Source organism: Wyeomyia smithii, chromosome 1, assembly GCF_029784165.1.
Source record: "Wyeomyia smithii strain HCP4-BCI-WySm-NY-G18 chromosome 1, ASM2978416v1, whole genome shotgun sequence".
Classification (NCBI taxonomy): domain Eukaryota; kingdom Metazoa; phylum Arthropoda; class Insecta; order Diptera; family Culicidae; genus Wyeomyia; species Wyeomyia smithii.
This window is the reverse complement of record NC_073694.1, coordinates 152,726,338-152,744,802: the sequence shown is the minus strand read 5'-3', so window position 1 is coordinate 152,744,802 and position 18,465 is coordinate 152,726,338. Positions and strand designations below refer to the sequence as shown.

Genomic DNA, 18,465 nt, shown 5'->3' with positions numbered 1-18,465 from the left:
CATCTGACAATCGGTTGAGTTGGAGTTTGTTCGAGGAGCATCTTTAGTATAAAAAAGGCTCATATTCAAGAGCCATCAGGTAATTGGCTCTCCAAATACTTTTACTCCCCAAACTTTGCTACTTTGGTTTCATTTTTGAGGAACACACTATGCCTGCTGCTAAACACAAATCACCGCAGCTGAAGTCACTACAAACGAAGCTACGCGGACTGCAGACGTCGTTCGGCAATATGTGTCGATTTCTGGAACAGCACCGGGATGATACGAAAATGGCGGAGGTCGACGTACGACTGGAGCAGCTAGATCGAATGTGGGACAGAATGAACGAGGCTATTAACGACGTTGAGTCCCACGAATAATCGATTGCCGATACGGACAGTTTCGTGAAGGATCGCATCGACTTTGAAAATCGGTTCTACGAGCTAAAAACATTTCTCATTGGTAAGCAAAAGGAAGATTTTGATCAAACCATATTAAATCAGACTACTCGCTCTCTCGATAATACCCCCTCATGTGCGATTGCCCCAAATTACCCTTCCAAAATTCAGTGGCAAAATAGACGAATGGCTTACGTTTTGTGATCTCTTTACGTCACTGATTCATTGACAGACTGATCTTCCTGAGATAGAAAAGTTCCACTAGTTGCGTAGCCAGCTAGAAGGGGAAGCGCTATCGGTTATAGATTCTCTCCCTCTCATTAAGGCAAATTATACCGTTGCTTGGGAATTACTAACGAAGCGATATTCGAATACGAAGGTTCTCCGCAAACGACAGGTTCAAGCTCTCTTCGAGTTACCAACGGTTAGGAGAGAATCGGCTAATGAGTTACATACCCTTCTGGATACTTTCGAAAAAACTATTAAGTCACTCGATCAAGTCACCCCTCAACAGGCTGATTATAAGGATATGCTATTGGTTCATCTTCTATGTTCGCGCTTGGATCATGGCACGCGTAGAGCATGGGAAGAATTTTATTTGTCTAAGGAATCGGATACGGTTAAGGAGCTGCTTGAGTTCTTGCAACGTAGAGTCAGAATTCTGGAATCATTGCCTATCAAGTCCAATGAACATAAGGTAGAATATACACAGCCTAAACATCCAAAGGGACCAACCTCGGTTAAGGCATACAGTGCATCGATTCAACAGTCATCGGGTAGCAGTAAATGTGTTTGCTGCTCGGATAATCACCCTCTCTATCAATGCCCATCGTTTCAAAAAATGAACGTTTCCGACCGAGATGCACTACTTAGAAATCGTTCCCTGTGTCGAAATTGCTATCGCCGTGGTCATCATGCGAGAGAATGCAGTTCCAAATTCACTTGTAAGCAATGCAAAGGGAAACATTACACGCTAGTGTGCTTCAAGGGTAAACCAACCGATGAGAAACCGAACGTGAATAATAAACCAAAACCGTCACCGACAGCTTTGGGTGAAAGCTAGCTGAATCCAAAGTGGTCAACTTGGCGACCACTAGCAGGGTGGCCTGCAACGCAGCGGCTGGTTCATCGACGGGTGTATTTTTGCTCACTGCGATTGTCACTCTGGAAGATGATCGAGGTGAACAGGTTCATGCCAGAGCATTGTTGGACAGTGCTGCGGAATGCAATTTGATCAGCAATAGAGTGCGGAAACTACTTACGGTTAAGGAACACCGATGCATGGTTGAAGTCGTTGGCATCCAAGGTTTGGCTACCAGGGTCCAGGGCAAAATTACTGTGAAAGTACATTCGAGATTAACGGATTTCTCTCAGCCGATGGATATGTACATTCTCCCGAAAATCGCTGCTCAAATGACTTCATCATCGGTCGATATAAACAAATGGAAACTAGCCAACGGGATCGAACTGGCAGATCCAACATTTTTCAAAGGTGGTTCAGTTGACTTGGTATTGGGAGCTGAAGCCTTTTTCGACTTTTTTATAACTGGTCGTAAAATCCGATTAGGGGATACCTTCCCTTCACTGGTGGATTCGGTGTTTGGCTGGGTTGTTACGGGCAAATATTTGGTGGATAGTCCTATCAAGTCTGTAATTAGCGACATCGCAATCAGTAATAAGCTAGATTCTTTACTGGAAAAGTTTTGGGAAACTGAAGACATCGGTCAAGATTACAATCACTCTCCCGAGGAGGCTAGGTGCATGGAATATTTTACACAAACTACACAACGGCAAGGTTCTGGTCGATACACGGTGTCCTATTCGAGGAATAGTGAGGTGCTATCCCAGCTTGATGATTCGAAAACTATAGCAGAACGGATATTCATGCAGTTGGAGAGACGTTTAGAACGAGATCAAAATCTGCGAGAGCAATATGCAGCCTTCATGAGCGAATATGAATCCATGGGCCACATGCATTTGATACCCGATGAACACAATGCGAACGTTAAGCGATGCTTCCTCCCACATCACCCAGTGGTGAAGGAAGACAGCACAACTACTAAGGTGCGGGTGGTGTTTGACGCCTCCGCAAAAACATCTACCAATATTTCTTTGAACGACAGTTTGCTGGTAGGCCCTGTTATTCAGGAAGATTTGCGCTCAATTATACTTCGGAGTCGTACACGTCAGATTATGGTGGTCGCCGACATCGAAAAGATGTTTCGGCAAATCGAAATTCGCCCCGAGGATCGGCGGCTTCAGTCCATTTTGTGGCGTCCCTCACCAAACGTTCCGATTTCCATATACGAACTAGCAACTGTTACGTATGGCACAAAGCCGGCACCATTTTTGGCAACCAGGGTACTTGTGCAGTTGGCTTCAGATGAGCAGCACCGATTCCCACTGGCCTCGAAATCAGTTAAGGAGGATTGTTATATGGATGATGTGATAACAGAAGCGAACGATCCAGATACAGCTAAAGAACTACGAGTTCAGTTGCAGGAGATGTTACGCCGAGATGGATTTCGGTTGCGGAAATTTGCTTCTAGTTGTGAGACCGTGCTCGAAGGTTTACCGGCAGAGGACCTCTCTATACAGGTCGACGATGAAATTAATCTAGATCCCATGGTTAAAACGTTGGGTTTAATTTGGATGCCGAAGACAGATGTTTTTCGGTTTCGCTTCCACATACCGCCTCTGACACCGGACCTACACTTTACGAAAAGGAAAATTCTCTCAATAATAGCCACTTTATTCGACCCGTTAGGACTTATCGGAGCGGTGATTACTCGAGCCAAATTTTTTATGCAACTACTTTGGCGTTTGGAAGATCAAGAGGGGAATAAATTGTCTTGGGACTCTCCCTTGCCAACAAGGATTGAGGCAGCTGAATTGTTTTCAAAGGTGAAAGATTCAGTCAGGTGTTTAGTAGAAGTTTTCTTCTGGACTGACTCAACAACAGTGCTACGTTGGTTGCTTGCGACACCTTCAACTTGGACAACGTTTGTGGCGAATTGCGTGTCCAAGATTCAATTGCTGACTGAAAACTGCCATTGGAATCATGTGCCCGGGGAACATAATTCGGCTGATCTTGTGTCTAGGGGAGTTAGGCCAGAAGATATTATCAACAACAACTTATGGTGGATGGGACCCGAATGGCTATCCAAAGGTACGCAACATTGGCCGGAACCACAGACGCTGTCACCTGAGAACCTGGGCGAGGAGAAGATACATGTGGTGTTGGCGGTGGCTCCACAAAATCCTAGCTTTTTTGAATGATATTTAACACAGTTTTCCAATTACAACACTTTAGTTCGACGAACGGCATACTGGCGGCGATACCTAAGCAATCGGTGGCTAAGAAGTAAAGAAAATCGACAGGATGGACCATTAACAACAGCAGAGCTTCGACAGGCAGAAAACAAAGTCATCCAAGGGGTCCAAGCAGAAACATTCCCCAATGAGCTCAAGGCATTGGCGAAGAAAGAATGCGTACCACGTTCATCACCCCTGCGTTGGTACAATCCCTTCATTGCGGAAGATGGTTTATTGAGGGTCGGGGGGAGGTTAGGGCAATCGAGAGAGTCTGATGATGCGAAGCACCCTATTGTACTTCCCGCAAAACATTTGCTTACCAAATTGCTCTTCCAATGCTACCATATGAAACTTATGCACGCTGGTCCACAATTATTATTGAGTACTGTTCGGCTTCAATACTGGCCCTTGGGCGGGAAAAATGTAGCGAGAACAGTTTGTCATCAATGTATGCGGTGCTACCGTATGCGACCCAAATTGATTCAGAAGTTTATGGCTGACTTACCGGCATCCAGAGCAACGATGGCGAGACCATTTTCGACCACAGGGGTCGATTATTTTGGGCCAGTTTATATCAAACAAGGATATCGTCGCAATGCGATGAAGGCGTATGTTTCTGTCTTTGTCTGCTTCACGACGAAGGCAACACATTTGGAGCTAGTAACAGACCTTTCGACGGCACGATTCATCCAGGCTTTACGAAGATTCACCGCACGTCGAGGAAAGTGTGCCACGTTGTGGTCGGATAACGGCACAAACTTTATTGGAGCCAGAAATCAGATGAAGGAGCTTCTCAACAACCTAAAGACTAAAAGGCATCATCAAACAGTTGCCATGGAGTGCGCGGACGAGGGCATGCAGTGGAAGTTTATTCCACCCGGAGCACCACATTTCGGTGGCCTGTGGGAGGCTGCTGTACGGTCGGCGAAAACAAAGCTTCTCAAGGTGCTTGTGAACTCGACAGTCTCATACGAGGATAGCAAAAACACAAAAAAAAAATTAGCCGCATTTTTACGAGTATTAGATGGTCAAGGGAATTCTTCGTTAAGATTGTCTAGTGTTTGCCTTCTGCATTTCCGTAACAGTAACAAAGCTTAACCGATACGTTATTACTCCATTGGAATTATGTGGTCGCTAAAAGATCGTCGTGGTGGTTCCCGTGGCTCTGTGGTTAGCGATGTCGGTCGGCTAGCTCTCCCACACGGTTGTGATATCGGTTTCGATTCCCGATCGAGTCGAGGATCTTTTCGAGCTAGAAATTTTCTCGACTCAGCATTGGGGCACGGTGTATCGTTGTACTTATCCTACACATGCAAAATGTGCCAAAAACAATATCGATAACGAATTCTCTCAACTAATCTAGTTGATCGAGACCGCTATTAGCCCCCAGGCTAAGCGTGCGATAAAAAAAAAGATCGTCACTCATCATTATCAGACTGTAATTTTCTTTTGATTGAAACTAGTTTGGTAAAAAAAACCTTGCGCTGTAGCCGCACATAAATAGGAAGCGATAGACTTTACAGTGAGAGATTGATTTGAATTGGTTTAAAAAAAATAAACTGAACCGGTCGAAAGGAAAAACAGACCTATGAACTAGCAGAGCAGGCAGGGTGCTGTACAATTAGTCTAGAATTTCTCCTTCTCCAGGCCGTGTTTGAAGCATAGCAGAACCGGCGTGCTCTCGCCATCGATATTACGGTACTCGAGCATGGCAATCAATCCATCGCAGTCCATTGATTCGCCGGTGAAGAACTGCAAATCCTTGAAACGTCCCAGAAGGTCCTCCATGAATTTGTTGATGTTGGTCTTGAATACTTCCACCTCGCTGGGATTAATTTCATGTAGTCCTTCAGGTAGGTGATGAACTGTTTCTTGTCGCCAAATCCAGTCTCTACCAAACGATGATTCAGCACGATGTCGACACCTGATTCGGTGGCGTTATCGGTACCTTCTTCAGCCTCTTCTGCAGGGGGATTTGCGCCGTCCAGCTGGACATCCCCGAGGGTGCGCGACACATTGCCGTAAACCTCGAACATCACATCGTCAACCAGCTTTAGCTTGTATGTGTCCGAGAACATCTCGTCACCGGTGAAAATATCCTTCCAGATTTTCATTGTAGGAAGATGGAGAAAATTTTACGGCTAAAATTATAAAAACTACGTTACGTCCACCTGAGGATCTCGCCGGAAAAACTACTACTACTACTACTACTACTACAACAACAACAACAACAACAACTACTACTACTACTACTACTACTACTACTACTACTACTACTACTACTACTACTACTACTACTACTACTACTACTACTACTACTACTACTACTACTACTACTACTACTACTACTACTACTACTACAACAACAACAACAACTACTACTACTACTACTACTACTACTACTACTACTACTACTACTACTACTACTACTACTACTACTACTACTACTACTACTACTACTACTACTACTACTACTACTACTACTACTACTACTACTACTACTACTACTACTACTACTACTACTACTACTACTACTACTACTACTACTACTACTACTACTACTACTACTACTACTACTACTACTACTACTACTACTACTACTACTACTACTACTACTACTACTACTACTACTACTACTACTACTACTACTACTACTACTACTACTACTACTACTACTACTACTACTACTACTACTACTACTACTACTACTACTACTACTACTACTACTACTACTACTACTACTACTACTACTACTACTACTACTACTACTACTACTACTACTACTACTACTACTACTACTACTACTACTACTACTACTACTACTACTACTACTACTACTACTACTACTACTACTACTACTACTACTACTACTACTACTACTACTACTACTACTACTACTACTACTACTACTACTACTACTACTACTACTACTACTACTACTACTACTACTACTACTACTACTACTACTACTACTACTACTACTACTACTACTACTACTACTACTACTACTACTACTACTACTACTACTACTACTACTACTACTACTACTACTACTACTACTACTACTACTACTACTACTACTACTACTACTACTACTACTACTACTACTACTACTACTACTACTACTACTACTACTACTACTACTACTACTACTACTACTACTACTACTACTACTACTACTACTACTACTACTACTACTACTACTACTACTACTACTACTACTACTACTACTACTACTACTACTACTACTACTACTACTACTACTACTACTACTACTACTACTACTACTACTACTACTACTACTACTACTACTACTACTACTACTACTACTACTACTACTACTACTACTACTACTACTACTACTACTACTACTACTACTACTACTACTACTACTACTACTACTACTACTACTACTACTACTACTACTACTACTACTACTACTACTACTACTACTACTACTACTACTACTACTACTACTACTACTACTACTACTACTACTACTACTACTACTACTACTACTACTACTACTACTACTACTACTACTACTGAGGGGGCTGAGTTTAAGCGCTCATATTTCAGTCATTTTTTATCAGATTATCGAGGTTTTGGTAAATCGATCAGTTACGATTGAGTTGTTGTAACGAAAATAACCAATTGATTGAGATACTTATAAAAAAATTGGCAAATAACATGGATTGCACAAATCATACGGAGCAATTAATCTTACTTCCCAAGCACAGCCGACACTAAACTATGCTACCGATCAGACTTTGAAACGATTTGTTTTATTAGCGCAAATGAACTCTAAACATATAAAAATGCAGCTGTCTGTCTGTCTGATCCATATAGACTTAAAAACTACTAAACCGATCGACGTGAATTTTTTTTATGTAGGGATTTTTGGGGCCTGGAAAAATGACTAAGATAGTCCGAGGTCCCTCCCTATTCTGGAAAAGAAGGGTTCTATACAAAAGAAACACAAATTGCTGCACAACTCGAGAACCAATCAAGCAAATGGAGCCAAATTTGGTATGTGAGGGTTTTTGGTTAAAAGAAAAATTTTCATGGTGGTTGGACGCCTCCCTCTTTTCTGGAAGAGAGGGTTTTTCTACAAATCAAGCACAATTTTCTGCATAACGCGTGAACTAATCAAACAAATGGAATCAATGGGGTGGTTAAGAAATGTTTCTATGATAGCTCAACACTCCTCCATACTCTGAAAGGGAAGGGAGGTCTCCCATGTAAATTGAACAGATAAACCAAGTTCATTAAGCAGACAATGTGTGCAGTAGGGAAAGCGAAAAATAAGCGAGCTGGAAATATGATAGAGATTTGGAAAAATACTGAGTACTGAATCCCGACGGGACATGAACCCGCAATCTCCCAGTCTCCGGCATGGTGGTTTGACCAATTAAACTACGGGGGAGGGTTGTACTGTTCCACAACCTATATGCGTATCACATTCCACTGCCGACTTGTTCTATTGCTCATCCCTAACTACACATACTGCTGTGCAAGCGTTATTTATAAACTGAAAGGAATGTCTCATCACACACAGAAGAGTCAGCTGATGCTGATAACTCTTATAGACCTGTGTGATCGAGACCAAAGTCAGTTTGAGTCGTGCTTGCAAGTGCGACACAACAACGGAAGGTGCTCCGTAGGGCTAAATTTTTCGAACTAAATTTCTATTTTTAACAACGGTTTTTACCCGTTAACATTCAAGTTCATTAAGCAGACAGTGTGTGCAGTAGGGAAAGCGAAAAATAGGCGAACTGGAAATATGACACAGATTTGGAAAAATATACCGCATCCCGACGGGGGATGTAAACCTGTTTTCCAGCAAACAGCCTGAAAACATGCACAGAGGTCAATAATGCACAGAAGCTAAAAATTTTAACACCAAATATGGGCATTTCCAGAATCGTAATGACGCTCTGAAGCCAAAATCAACCTCAGACACTATTTTCAATTTTAAGATGCAATCCATCAAAGATGACGACTTCCGGTTTCCAAAAAACAGCCAAATTTGACTGAGTACCACCCAATATGGGTATTTCCGGAATCAGATTGATGCTCAGAGGCCAAAAAATTTACTCCACACGTCATCTTGAAATTCAAGATAACGACTTCGGGTTTCTGGAAAACAGCTGAGAATGACGGAATACCATCCGGCATGAGTATTTCCAGAATCGAGGTGATGTGCAGAATCCAAAAGGTGAGCATGTTTTCATTCCGATAAAACAAATCATTTCAAACGATTTGTCTTTTGATCGTATCCGAATATCCGAATATCCGATTCGTCATGTATTTTAAGACTATAAACAAATCGAACAAGTTACATTGTTCTTCGTTAAGTTCTTTTGTTTTTTTAGATAGGGTGAGTTAACCTATAATCCAAGGTGACGGGGCGCGTAGCGACCAAAGTGGCTCGATCAAATGGAAGACGACCTGCGGGACCTCCGCAGACGACATTGCTGGCGAGCTGTAACCATGGACCGAATTAAATGGAGACGATTTCTCCGAACAGCAAGGGACACTTCGGCCTGGAGCTGAATGGTAAGGTAAGTAAGGACCTCTTTTCCATAGTGGATTTTCAGAAAACTTCCATCGGGAAACCAAACTGCATCACAAATAATTACAAGATCTGATTGCTGTTAAGTGCTGTTTGAGCTGACAGTGCTGCGTATGCTGGCTCAGAGATATGTCATCAGCACGGTTTTATGTCTAAACGTTCGACAACGACTAACTCAACCTGCTTCACATCGTTTGTAATTCGTCAATTAGAAAATGGCTAGCAAGTCGATGCTATTTACACTGATTTATCTGCGGCGTTTGATAAAATGAATCATCAGATCGCCATAGCCAAATTTCACAAACTTGGCATGAACGATAATTTGCTTGTCTAGCTCGAATCGTATCTAACTGGAAGAAATATGTCCGTCAATATCGGTGACCACATTTCCTCACCTTTCCCCGTTTGGTTCAGTGTTCCTCAGGGAAGTCATCCTGGACCATTTCTATTCTTGCTGTACATGAACGATGTCATCCTTACTCTCAAGTGCCCTAAACTCTCATACGCCGGTGACTGGAAGTTATATTACACGATTAAACAGCCAAAGGACGCGTTGTTCCTACAACAGCAGTTGGAAGCCTTCGCTGACTCGGTCATTTCGTTTAGTTGCAGACGCTCGAACATCAATTTAAACTACGCTTTGGCAGGTATACTGTTAAAGCGTGAATCGACAGTGAAGGACCAGGAAGTCCTGCTCGATACTAAACCGAACTTCAAAAATCATGTTGCATATATCGTTTCTGAAAGCCTCGTCGCAGCTAGGATTCCTATTCCGCTTCGCCAAGAAGTTTAAAAAAGGTTTACTGCCTGAAAGCTTTATACTGTGCATTTGTTCGGCTGTTATTGGAATATGCGTCTGTGGTTAGGACACCCTATAATCAGAATGGGAAGAACCGCATTGAGGCTGTTCAACGCATATTCGATATTTATATGCAATATTTACTAGTAGAATAACTTGAGTTTTGATGATATAGTAATACCTATATGCTGAAAACTGTTGCCTTCTAAATTGTACAGTTTTCAGATATCTAATAAAATCTAATTTTAAGGACTAGTCAAATATAAAACGTTATACCTTCAAAACAAGAGCTATTAGAAGAAAAACGTCTTCGGCAAAGTTATTTGTAAATACCTTATCAACATTTTTTTCGAAGACAGTATTTCTCTAAAGTGTAAGACTGAATAGTTAGATTTAGCAGCGTTACAAGGGCGGAGTTCCGAGCTCGAACTCGAACTTTGTCATTATATTGAGCTTTTCAAATACTTCTAAAAATGTAGTGTCAATAAAACCAGTATTTGGAGATTAGATGCAAAAGATTCTCGATTTTTAGCTTTTGTTCCACTGTGCATTGCAGAGGCTCTGCAGTTTTTGTTTAAAAAAAAATTTTTTTGTTTTTGTTGTTGCCCGTAGCAGCAGCTCGTCAAATTCGTGTTGTTTTATTTTGACTTTCGTCTAACTTTGCTTCATTATTTGATCTCACAACTTTGATTGAATTGGCATTAAAACATCTGCGCCTAAAAATTCGCTGGTCCTAGCACAGGGAAAAGTTGAAGGTTTATTTTGTGTAGCATTCTAGACGAAAGTTTTTTTTTATTGGGTATCAATGTCCACACAACATAAGTTCGAAGCAACAGTTTGTATTTATCTTACTGAACTCGCAGAATCTGCCTCATATTCGGAGCGCCCCAGCTGTAGCTGTAGCTCTCTACACAAAATACGCCAATTTCAGCAAAGGAAATCCCTGAAGAACACATCGAACATAATTTTAATTTTACCTGAAAATTAAAACGCCCACGTTAGCCGTGCTGCCAAACCCTTCTGAATAGGAATGACCGGTCATTTTGTGAAATAAATGTCTTCACATGTCTTGCCCCCCGAGATGCCAGGTGAAAACCACCCGGAGGCTGAAATAATTACCAGCAAACCGGTAATTGACGAACAAAGAAAAGGTCGCCATCTCTGCATATTGCGGATTTATTCACATATTTTCCAATGTCTCCACTTTGCCTTCCCAAACTTAGATGTCTGTACAGTTGGTTAAATGTCTTCAAACTGACAATATATATTACAATCTGGCATCACAGCTTCTGCACATCGACACATTGAGTAGGAAGAGAAATTTCATGTCACCGGAACCGAAATTGGTAATCAAACTCTAAAAGATGAACTTTTAATATAATATAGGCAGCCATTTCAGGCGATGTTTGTTATGTAACTACGATTAGCAGTAATGAAACCTGCCATTTGTTATTGAAGTTCATTGAAGTTCAACGAATTTTGAATGTTAACGAATTGCGAATCTAGAACCATATTTGAGAATATGTTTACAGCATTTACCTACAACAAATAATGAACAATGGTGCGGAATAAAGGGTAAATTGCAATAACTTTGTCCCCGATATTCAAATTGACCGTAAATTCGTGCTGTTTGTATTGATATAAAATTAAAAGGAAATTATTTAGTATTCGCGGTAAAACGCATTGTGCATATTAATAAATAAAAACCTACTGATGCATGCTGTTAGCTATGGGACATCGTCGAAAAATTATGATATTTTCCCACCATGACTACCCGTTGATCTTTGCAGAGCGAAAAATTATCACCAGAGGGTAAATATAAAACGCAACAGTGTTTATCACGTTGCTCTCGACAATTTGATGACCTGCGTCTAGTTGTTGTTGGTATAAAACATGCTAATTGATATTCACGTTTAATTCCGTTATAATATTTTTCACTCCTAAAATCCCATTAGTGATCTGCAATTGAGCGGTCCTACTAAATTGCAAAAAAGGTGATTGTTGAAAACCGTGAAGGGTTTAATTCGAAACCGTTTGGTTTAATTTAAATTAATTGCATATACATGTAGTTCCACATCAAATCGAAAACGCAAACTTAAACACTCGTTTCCGATTGCATTTTTGCATCACAATCCAGTCGCGAATGTACTCGGAAATGTTTGATGAATTGAAAATATTTATTTTGTGAACGCGACCAGGCGATGATGAATTTGAAATTGAAATCAGTAATTAATTAATTTTGCTCCCATTGAAATCCGCGGTTACTGTTTAAACATACTATGCAACGAAACATGTTTGCAGCATAGTAACATTCCTTCATGAACCCAGGTTAGTTTATCTTAGTGGGATCGAAAATCCCCTTTTTCAGAAACACAAACAAGGATGCTCTCCGGGTGGAAACTCTTTACAATTTTCCTGTCAAACCTCACTGGACAGCATTTGTTTACCCGTGCACAGTGTTGGCTATTCTTCTCGAAGTTTCTAGCCCGCGCCTTTTGTTCCACCCGATTAGGCAGCTAAAGTTTCAACCTTTCCAAGAAGCAAAAAACAAACAAAATCAACGTACAAGGTTAATTTGACCCTCGTTCTATTTATCGTTCCCGCCGTCGACGTCGTTGTCAGCATTTTCCGGATGGTAATCTAATTTCGACAAGCAGATTTGTGGAATAATAAATCAAAAACTTTCCTGAGTGCGCAAGGGTTTAACCACTCAGCAGAGCGCAGCGAGTCGCTGGCCAGGCAGACAATAGCCGTGTCCTTATGCTCAACGAACGCAAGCTCTAACAAAGACACGCTCTCTTCTCGCTGGCGGATAAAATGTAATTTAAGAAATCTTTATATCTAACAAGTAACGACCACGGTGAGATTGTATTGTTGCTACCATGGCAAAGAAATAATAAACTCTGATTTATAGCGGAGGAGCAGATATCGGCTGATGGAGTTGACGTCTTTTACTTTATGCCAACCATGGGGGCAGAGAAAATATATTTTTCAGGGGGAAGGTGTAGTCGACTATCTGCGAGTTACTTCGTGTCTTACTGTTCAAAGTTTAACATCGTAGTGAAACATAAAAATTACAACCCAAATAATAAAACTAATACGTAATTGAAGCGATCGTATAGTTTGATTATTGCCCAAACAATGAAGCTGTAGAAACATTAGAGGTTCACTTAATTCGGCGGTTGGATTTGCAACCATCACTATCGAACGCATTATTATTTGATGCACTAGAAAATGTATGCAAAGTGCTAAAAGCGGCACAAATGCACAACTTCATTGCCACCGCAAACACGATCATGCTTTAATTTGAATAATAATCCCGTTCGAGCGGGTAGTGTTTCCCACCGTTCTTTTATCTCTACGTTTTGTTGACGGTTGACAACGGGGCCGCTTGAACAATATAAATAACTCATTAGCGATGACGCCGAGGATGTCGCTAACTTTGCGCATAGCATTCGTAATTTGGAATTCATTTGCCTCAACGAAGTTATTGTTTTCTTAATTACTAATAATAATGATCGAACAAAAATGAGACAGAAAGGGTTTCGTCTATGAATCATAATGCATACTGTAATATTGTATGTTTGATTGATAGCGTTTCAAATGAGCGCTCAGCCTTTCAAATTGTCCTATTGTAAAGCCGAGAGCTTTGGCCGAAATTGAAAGCGTGGGGGTAATAAAAGAAGCACTGCTTTCCCTTCCCTGTAGAAACTGAAACCCAGTGATGCAGAGTAGGTTCGCCGCAAGCAGTGGACGAATTTACTCCGAAAGCCACCATCGACCAAGATGTTATTTTCAGCAATTAAGAAGAAAAATCTGAAATAGGATAGATGTAAACATATCGCCTCAAAACAGAGGCTGCTGCATAATTGGGCGTCGGTATCCAGGGTGACTTCACTCACATGCTTACTGGAAATCTGCCAAAGCATCACTAAACACAATGAATCGTTGAGGGCAATCATGAACTAAAAAGTTATTTCGAAGTGCTCCTTGGAAATTATGCCGACACCAATTGCTTTGGAAAAGTATAGTTAAATCTCGTAGCGTTCGACTGAATCGTACGCTGCTTAGCAGACAATAAACAGATGATAAATCTGCAAATTGACTCCTGCTCAAATAATTATAGATCTTGTAGACTACGACCACCAAGCTGTCTGTAGGCGGTTCGTTACACTCAAATTGATTCGAAGGATTGCATGAAACAGCCACTCGGAATTCCTACTTCAAAAAGTTTGATTGGGGGCTTGCCCTTTACGTCATCTACATTGCAATCTACCGTTTCTGAACATCTCGAACACCGTTGCACGTAGTATTGCTTTGTATTTAATAGTTTCTCATAGTGAGTTTCTTAACTTTTTCAATATTCTACAATATTGTTTGCTATAACAAAACAAACAATTTCTACAAAGGAAGTTTATTTTTGCCTCATATTTTTTTTGGTTCTTGACGATTTTTACTAAAAATGCACTTATTAACACGGCCACGGGGTATTTTCGGCCAAGTTATCCAATTAATTATTCTTCATTTTATTAAAGTTGGAATTTTGTAATCAATCTACCTAAAAGTTAGAAATGAATTATATTTTTCTCGTTTTCGCACATAAAAATCTACTTTGCTCGGCAAAGTTGCAGCAAATTTTATAAGAAACAACTTTGTTGCAGACACCATACTTCTGCAGATCAATTCAAATAAACTATTGAGTAGTTTTCTCCAGAATGCCATATTTTCTAATATAACAACTTGTAGTGATTTGCTTCATTTTTTAATGTTCTACAAGGTTGTTTACCATAATTAAACACAGAAGTCCATGAGAAAATATTTATTCTTATATCTTATATTAATTCATTTATTGAAGTTATTTTCGAAATAATGCACTAATAAACTTACAGATAGCTACACAGAGAGAACACGGGAGACAGCGAGAGACGAACGCTTATATATGGATTGAATGAAGTTTTACTTATACAGTCATACCTCGATATAAGGCAACTTTATTTTTATTTTCGTTACGTTATATCGAGTTACGTTATATCGAAGCAAAAAAAATATTTTTTAATTTATGCAAGAATGTTTATGGTTACTTAAAAATGCGCGAAAACCTATTTTCCATAACCTATCAGTATTTTTAAACCTTTCTTATGCCCATTTAGAGAAAATTTCGACAAGCAGAAAGCCAATTTTGTTTCTAGTTGATGCAAGACTGTGAATTGTTACTAAAGGATGCGTGAAAACCTATTTTCCATCACCAATTAATGTTTTTAAACCTTCCTTATGTACATTTTGGACAACTTTCGCTTTGGATTCATTGGTTTCAAACCTAACTACATTTTTTTGAAGCAATTTATAGCCCAAAAACAGTTGCTGTATCATTTTTGCCTTTCTCCTAGAAAGGTATAGCAATCACTGGAAAAACCAAAGGTATAAAAGTGGTCCCAATGGCCGAATGTCATATACCACTCGACTTCTTTCGACGAACTGAGCATTTTCTGTATGTATGTATGTATGTGTGTATGTGTGTGTGTGTGTGTATGTATGTGCAACTTTTTTTTCTCACTCACTTTTCTTAGAGATGGCTGAACCGATTTTCATAAAATCAATTGCAAATGAAAGGTCTAGTTGCCCCATAGGTTGCTATTGAATTTCATTGCAATCGGATTGTAACTTTGTCCGTTGTTCATGAAAATGTGAAATCACATAATGAAAGTTAACATATTGACTTCCTCCTAATGATCACTGGCTAATTAAAAGGTAGAAAAGTGATCCAAATGGCCGAATGTCATATACTACTCGACTCAGTTAGACGAATCGAGCATTTTCTGCATATAAGCATGTATAGGTGTATATGTTTGTGTGTGCGTGTGTACGTGTGTATGTGCACCTTTTTTCGCACTCACTATTCACAGATTTCAATGAATTAATTACAAATGAAAGGTCTAGTTGCCCTATAAGACCCTATTGAATTTTATTGTAATCTGATTTCTAGTTTAGAGGTTATGTATCAAAGTGTAAAAATCACGAAACATCAATATCTCAGAAACCACACATCTGATTTGATTTAAATTAGTTTCAAATGAACGGGCTACCTTATAAACCCTTAACTTTGACATTTTATGAAGATTGAACATGTGGTTCAAAAGTTATGGAAAGAAACGTGTTCTGGAGACTATTTAATCTCACTCATGTTTCTCAGAGATGGCTGGCCCGATTTTTATAAAATTAGTGACATATGAAAGGTCTTGTTGCCCCATAAGACCCTAATGATTTTTTTTACAAACGGGTTATTACTTTGCCTGTTATGTTTAAAAATGTGAAATCCAGCAATGAAAAGAAACATATTCCAAGACAACTTACTTGGACTCACTCATATTTCTCAGAGATGGTTGACCCGATTTCCACAGAATCAGTATCAAATAAAAGGTCTACCTACCTCATAACTCCCTATTGAATTTTGCAGTAATCGGACTGTAACTTCGCCTGTAATGTATCGAAATGTGAAAATCACGAAACTTCATTATCTCAGAAACTACACAACCGATTTGAACAATATTGATATCAGATGAACGGGCTAGTTAAGGGTTAACTGATGAATTATGATTGAACACGTGGTTTCAAAGTTTGGCTGCCCCATACGTTACCTTTTCATTTGATTGTAATCAAGCTTAAGCAAGCGTTATGTTTTAATTTGTAAAACAACGAAAGTCTATTATCTCAATTACTACACGACTTATTTGAACATAACTAGTGTCATACAAATGAGTCATCTCTCAAACTTACAAATAACAAACTTCATAACAATTTGATATGCTGTTTAAAAGTTTTGGAAAGAACAGAAATTCAAAGACTATTCAACACTTTACCTGCTTCGATCATTATATATGGCCTCAACATGATTTAAATGTGGTATCGTACTATCTGAACGTTCCCGGCATCGCTCGTGATTAAATTGTTCGAAATTAAGAGTCATTGCTTTTATTTCGCTATTTCTTAAGTACTAACATTACGTCAAATTTCATATTTTATACTTTAATTACAATCAACATCAATATTTTAGAACCCAAAGAGTGGATAAACATTTATTGGATTTAAGCATTTATGTAAATCTATTTTTACAAATAATAAGTTTGAATGAGAAAGGCTGAGTCTGACCGCTAGGTGGATTAATTTAGGTTTTTTTGTAATTTTTTTAGTGTCAGGCTTAATATAACCAAATTTCACAATATCTAATGAAAAGGGTTTATTTTGCACAACATTCACAACAACTTTTCCTTTGACGTCAAAAAAATCCAAGCTATCATTGAAGCTACAGAGCGTTTCAAATTAATGTACTTTTTTTCTAAAAAAGATAAAAAACGTCAGTTCTCCAAGCTTTGAAAAGTCATAACAAATCCAGATTTCATGATATTGCGCCCAAATTTGGGATTTAAACACTTGAATGTTATAGCAATAAAGGAAAAATATTATAAAACAGCTAACGAAAAAAAATTTTTTTGGCTGATGGCCAGCGATTCCGCACTGTGCGGTGGTTATGGGAATTAGTCCCAAATCAATGGTATTATGACGGCAGAAGAGTTAAACAGAACACGTCACCAATATCCGGCAGGCCATCTTATCTCATCAGGACCACCATCATCGTCACCAAATCAGCATAAATCAGAATTCCCAGAATGCAAATAAACTATACCTCACCAGTAATGTTTAGTCTACACCAGCACTATCTTTTGATTTATACAAATCATAAACAGGAAGCATAAACAAACACTCGCTGAGAAGCTATATATAGGAGTGTCACAAGAATTGTAGTTTAGTCTTAAGTCTTAAATGAATAAAGATAATACGAGCAGAAGCTCGAAAAAATATATTTTTTGCCCAATTTTGAGGCAGAAGAATTAACTGAAGTGAACACCGACATTTTGTCTGAGAACTTGGAGGATCGATACTAAAATTGCTACTGGAGAATAATTATACATTTGGTCAAGACAAGAAAACTCGAGCATATTTCCGGTCAACTCATATCAAATTAATCGACAGCAGAAAGTGCAAGCTTATGATCAGAGGCCGTTTCTTCAACGTTAGCATCATTTAAGTGCTTAGCTCTCCCCTAGGTAGTAACAATGACGACAAGGATGCCTTTACGCGCAGCTGGAGTGTGCATAAAATATCTAGGAGGAGGAATTCAGGCCGGTTATTGGAAAATTCAGCGTACGAAAGAAAACGGCCGTCGACCCCAAGAACATGGCCATCCCTACTTCCATACCTACTTCCAGCATAGCCTCCCATATCGGTACACCGCAAGACCACCACAACAGACTGAAACACAAATCGATCACGTTTTGTGTGACGAGCGGTACTTCTCGAATATTATCAAAGTCCGAACCAATCGTGGAGTAAACGTCGATTCT

At 39.6% G+C, this 18,465-nt stretch overlaps 3 protein-coding genes and 1 pseudogene across 15 annotated transcripts in view; 2 read left to right on the top strand and 2 right to left on the bottom strand.

The window, feature by feature from the left end:
• Positions 1-18,465, bottom strand: part of LOC129731818 (contactin-3) — a 485,474-nt gene that overhangs the window by 291,913 nt on the left and 175,096 nt on the right. The gene's annotated exons all lie outside the window — the stretch shown is intronic.
• On the top strand, positions 150-3,656 carry LOC129717281 (uncharacterized). Its single transcript, XM_055667143.1, has 3 exons — positions 150-341; positions 892-1,392; positions 1,437-3,656. Exons 1-3 carry the CDS (start codon positions 150-152, stop codon positions 3,654-3,656), a joined length of 2,913 nt encoding a protein of 970 aa, XP_055523118.1.
• Positions 4,215-4,790, top strand: LOC129717280 (uncharacterized). Its single transcript, XM_055667142.1, has one exon. It carries the CDS (start codon positions 4,215-4,217, stop codon positions 4,788-4,790), a length of 576 nt encoding a protein of 191 aa, XP_055523117.1.
• On the bottom strand, positions 5,108-5,878 carry LOC129732386 (translationally-controlled tumor protein homolog; annotated as a pseudogene).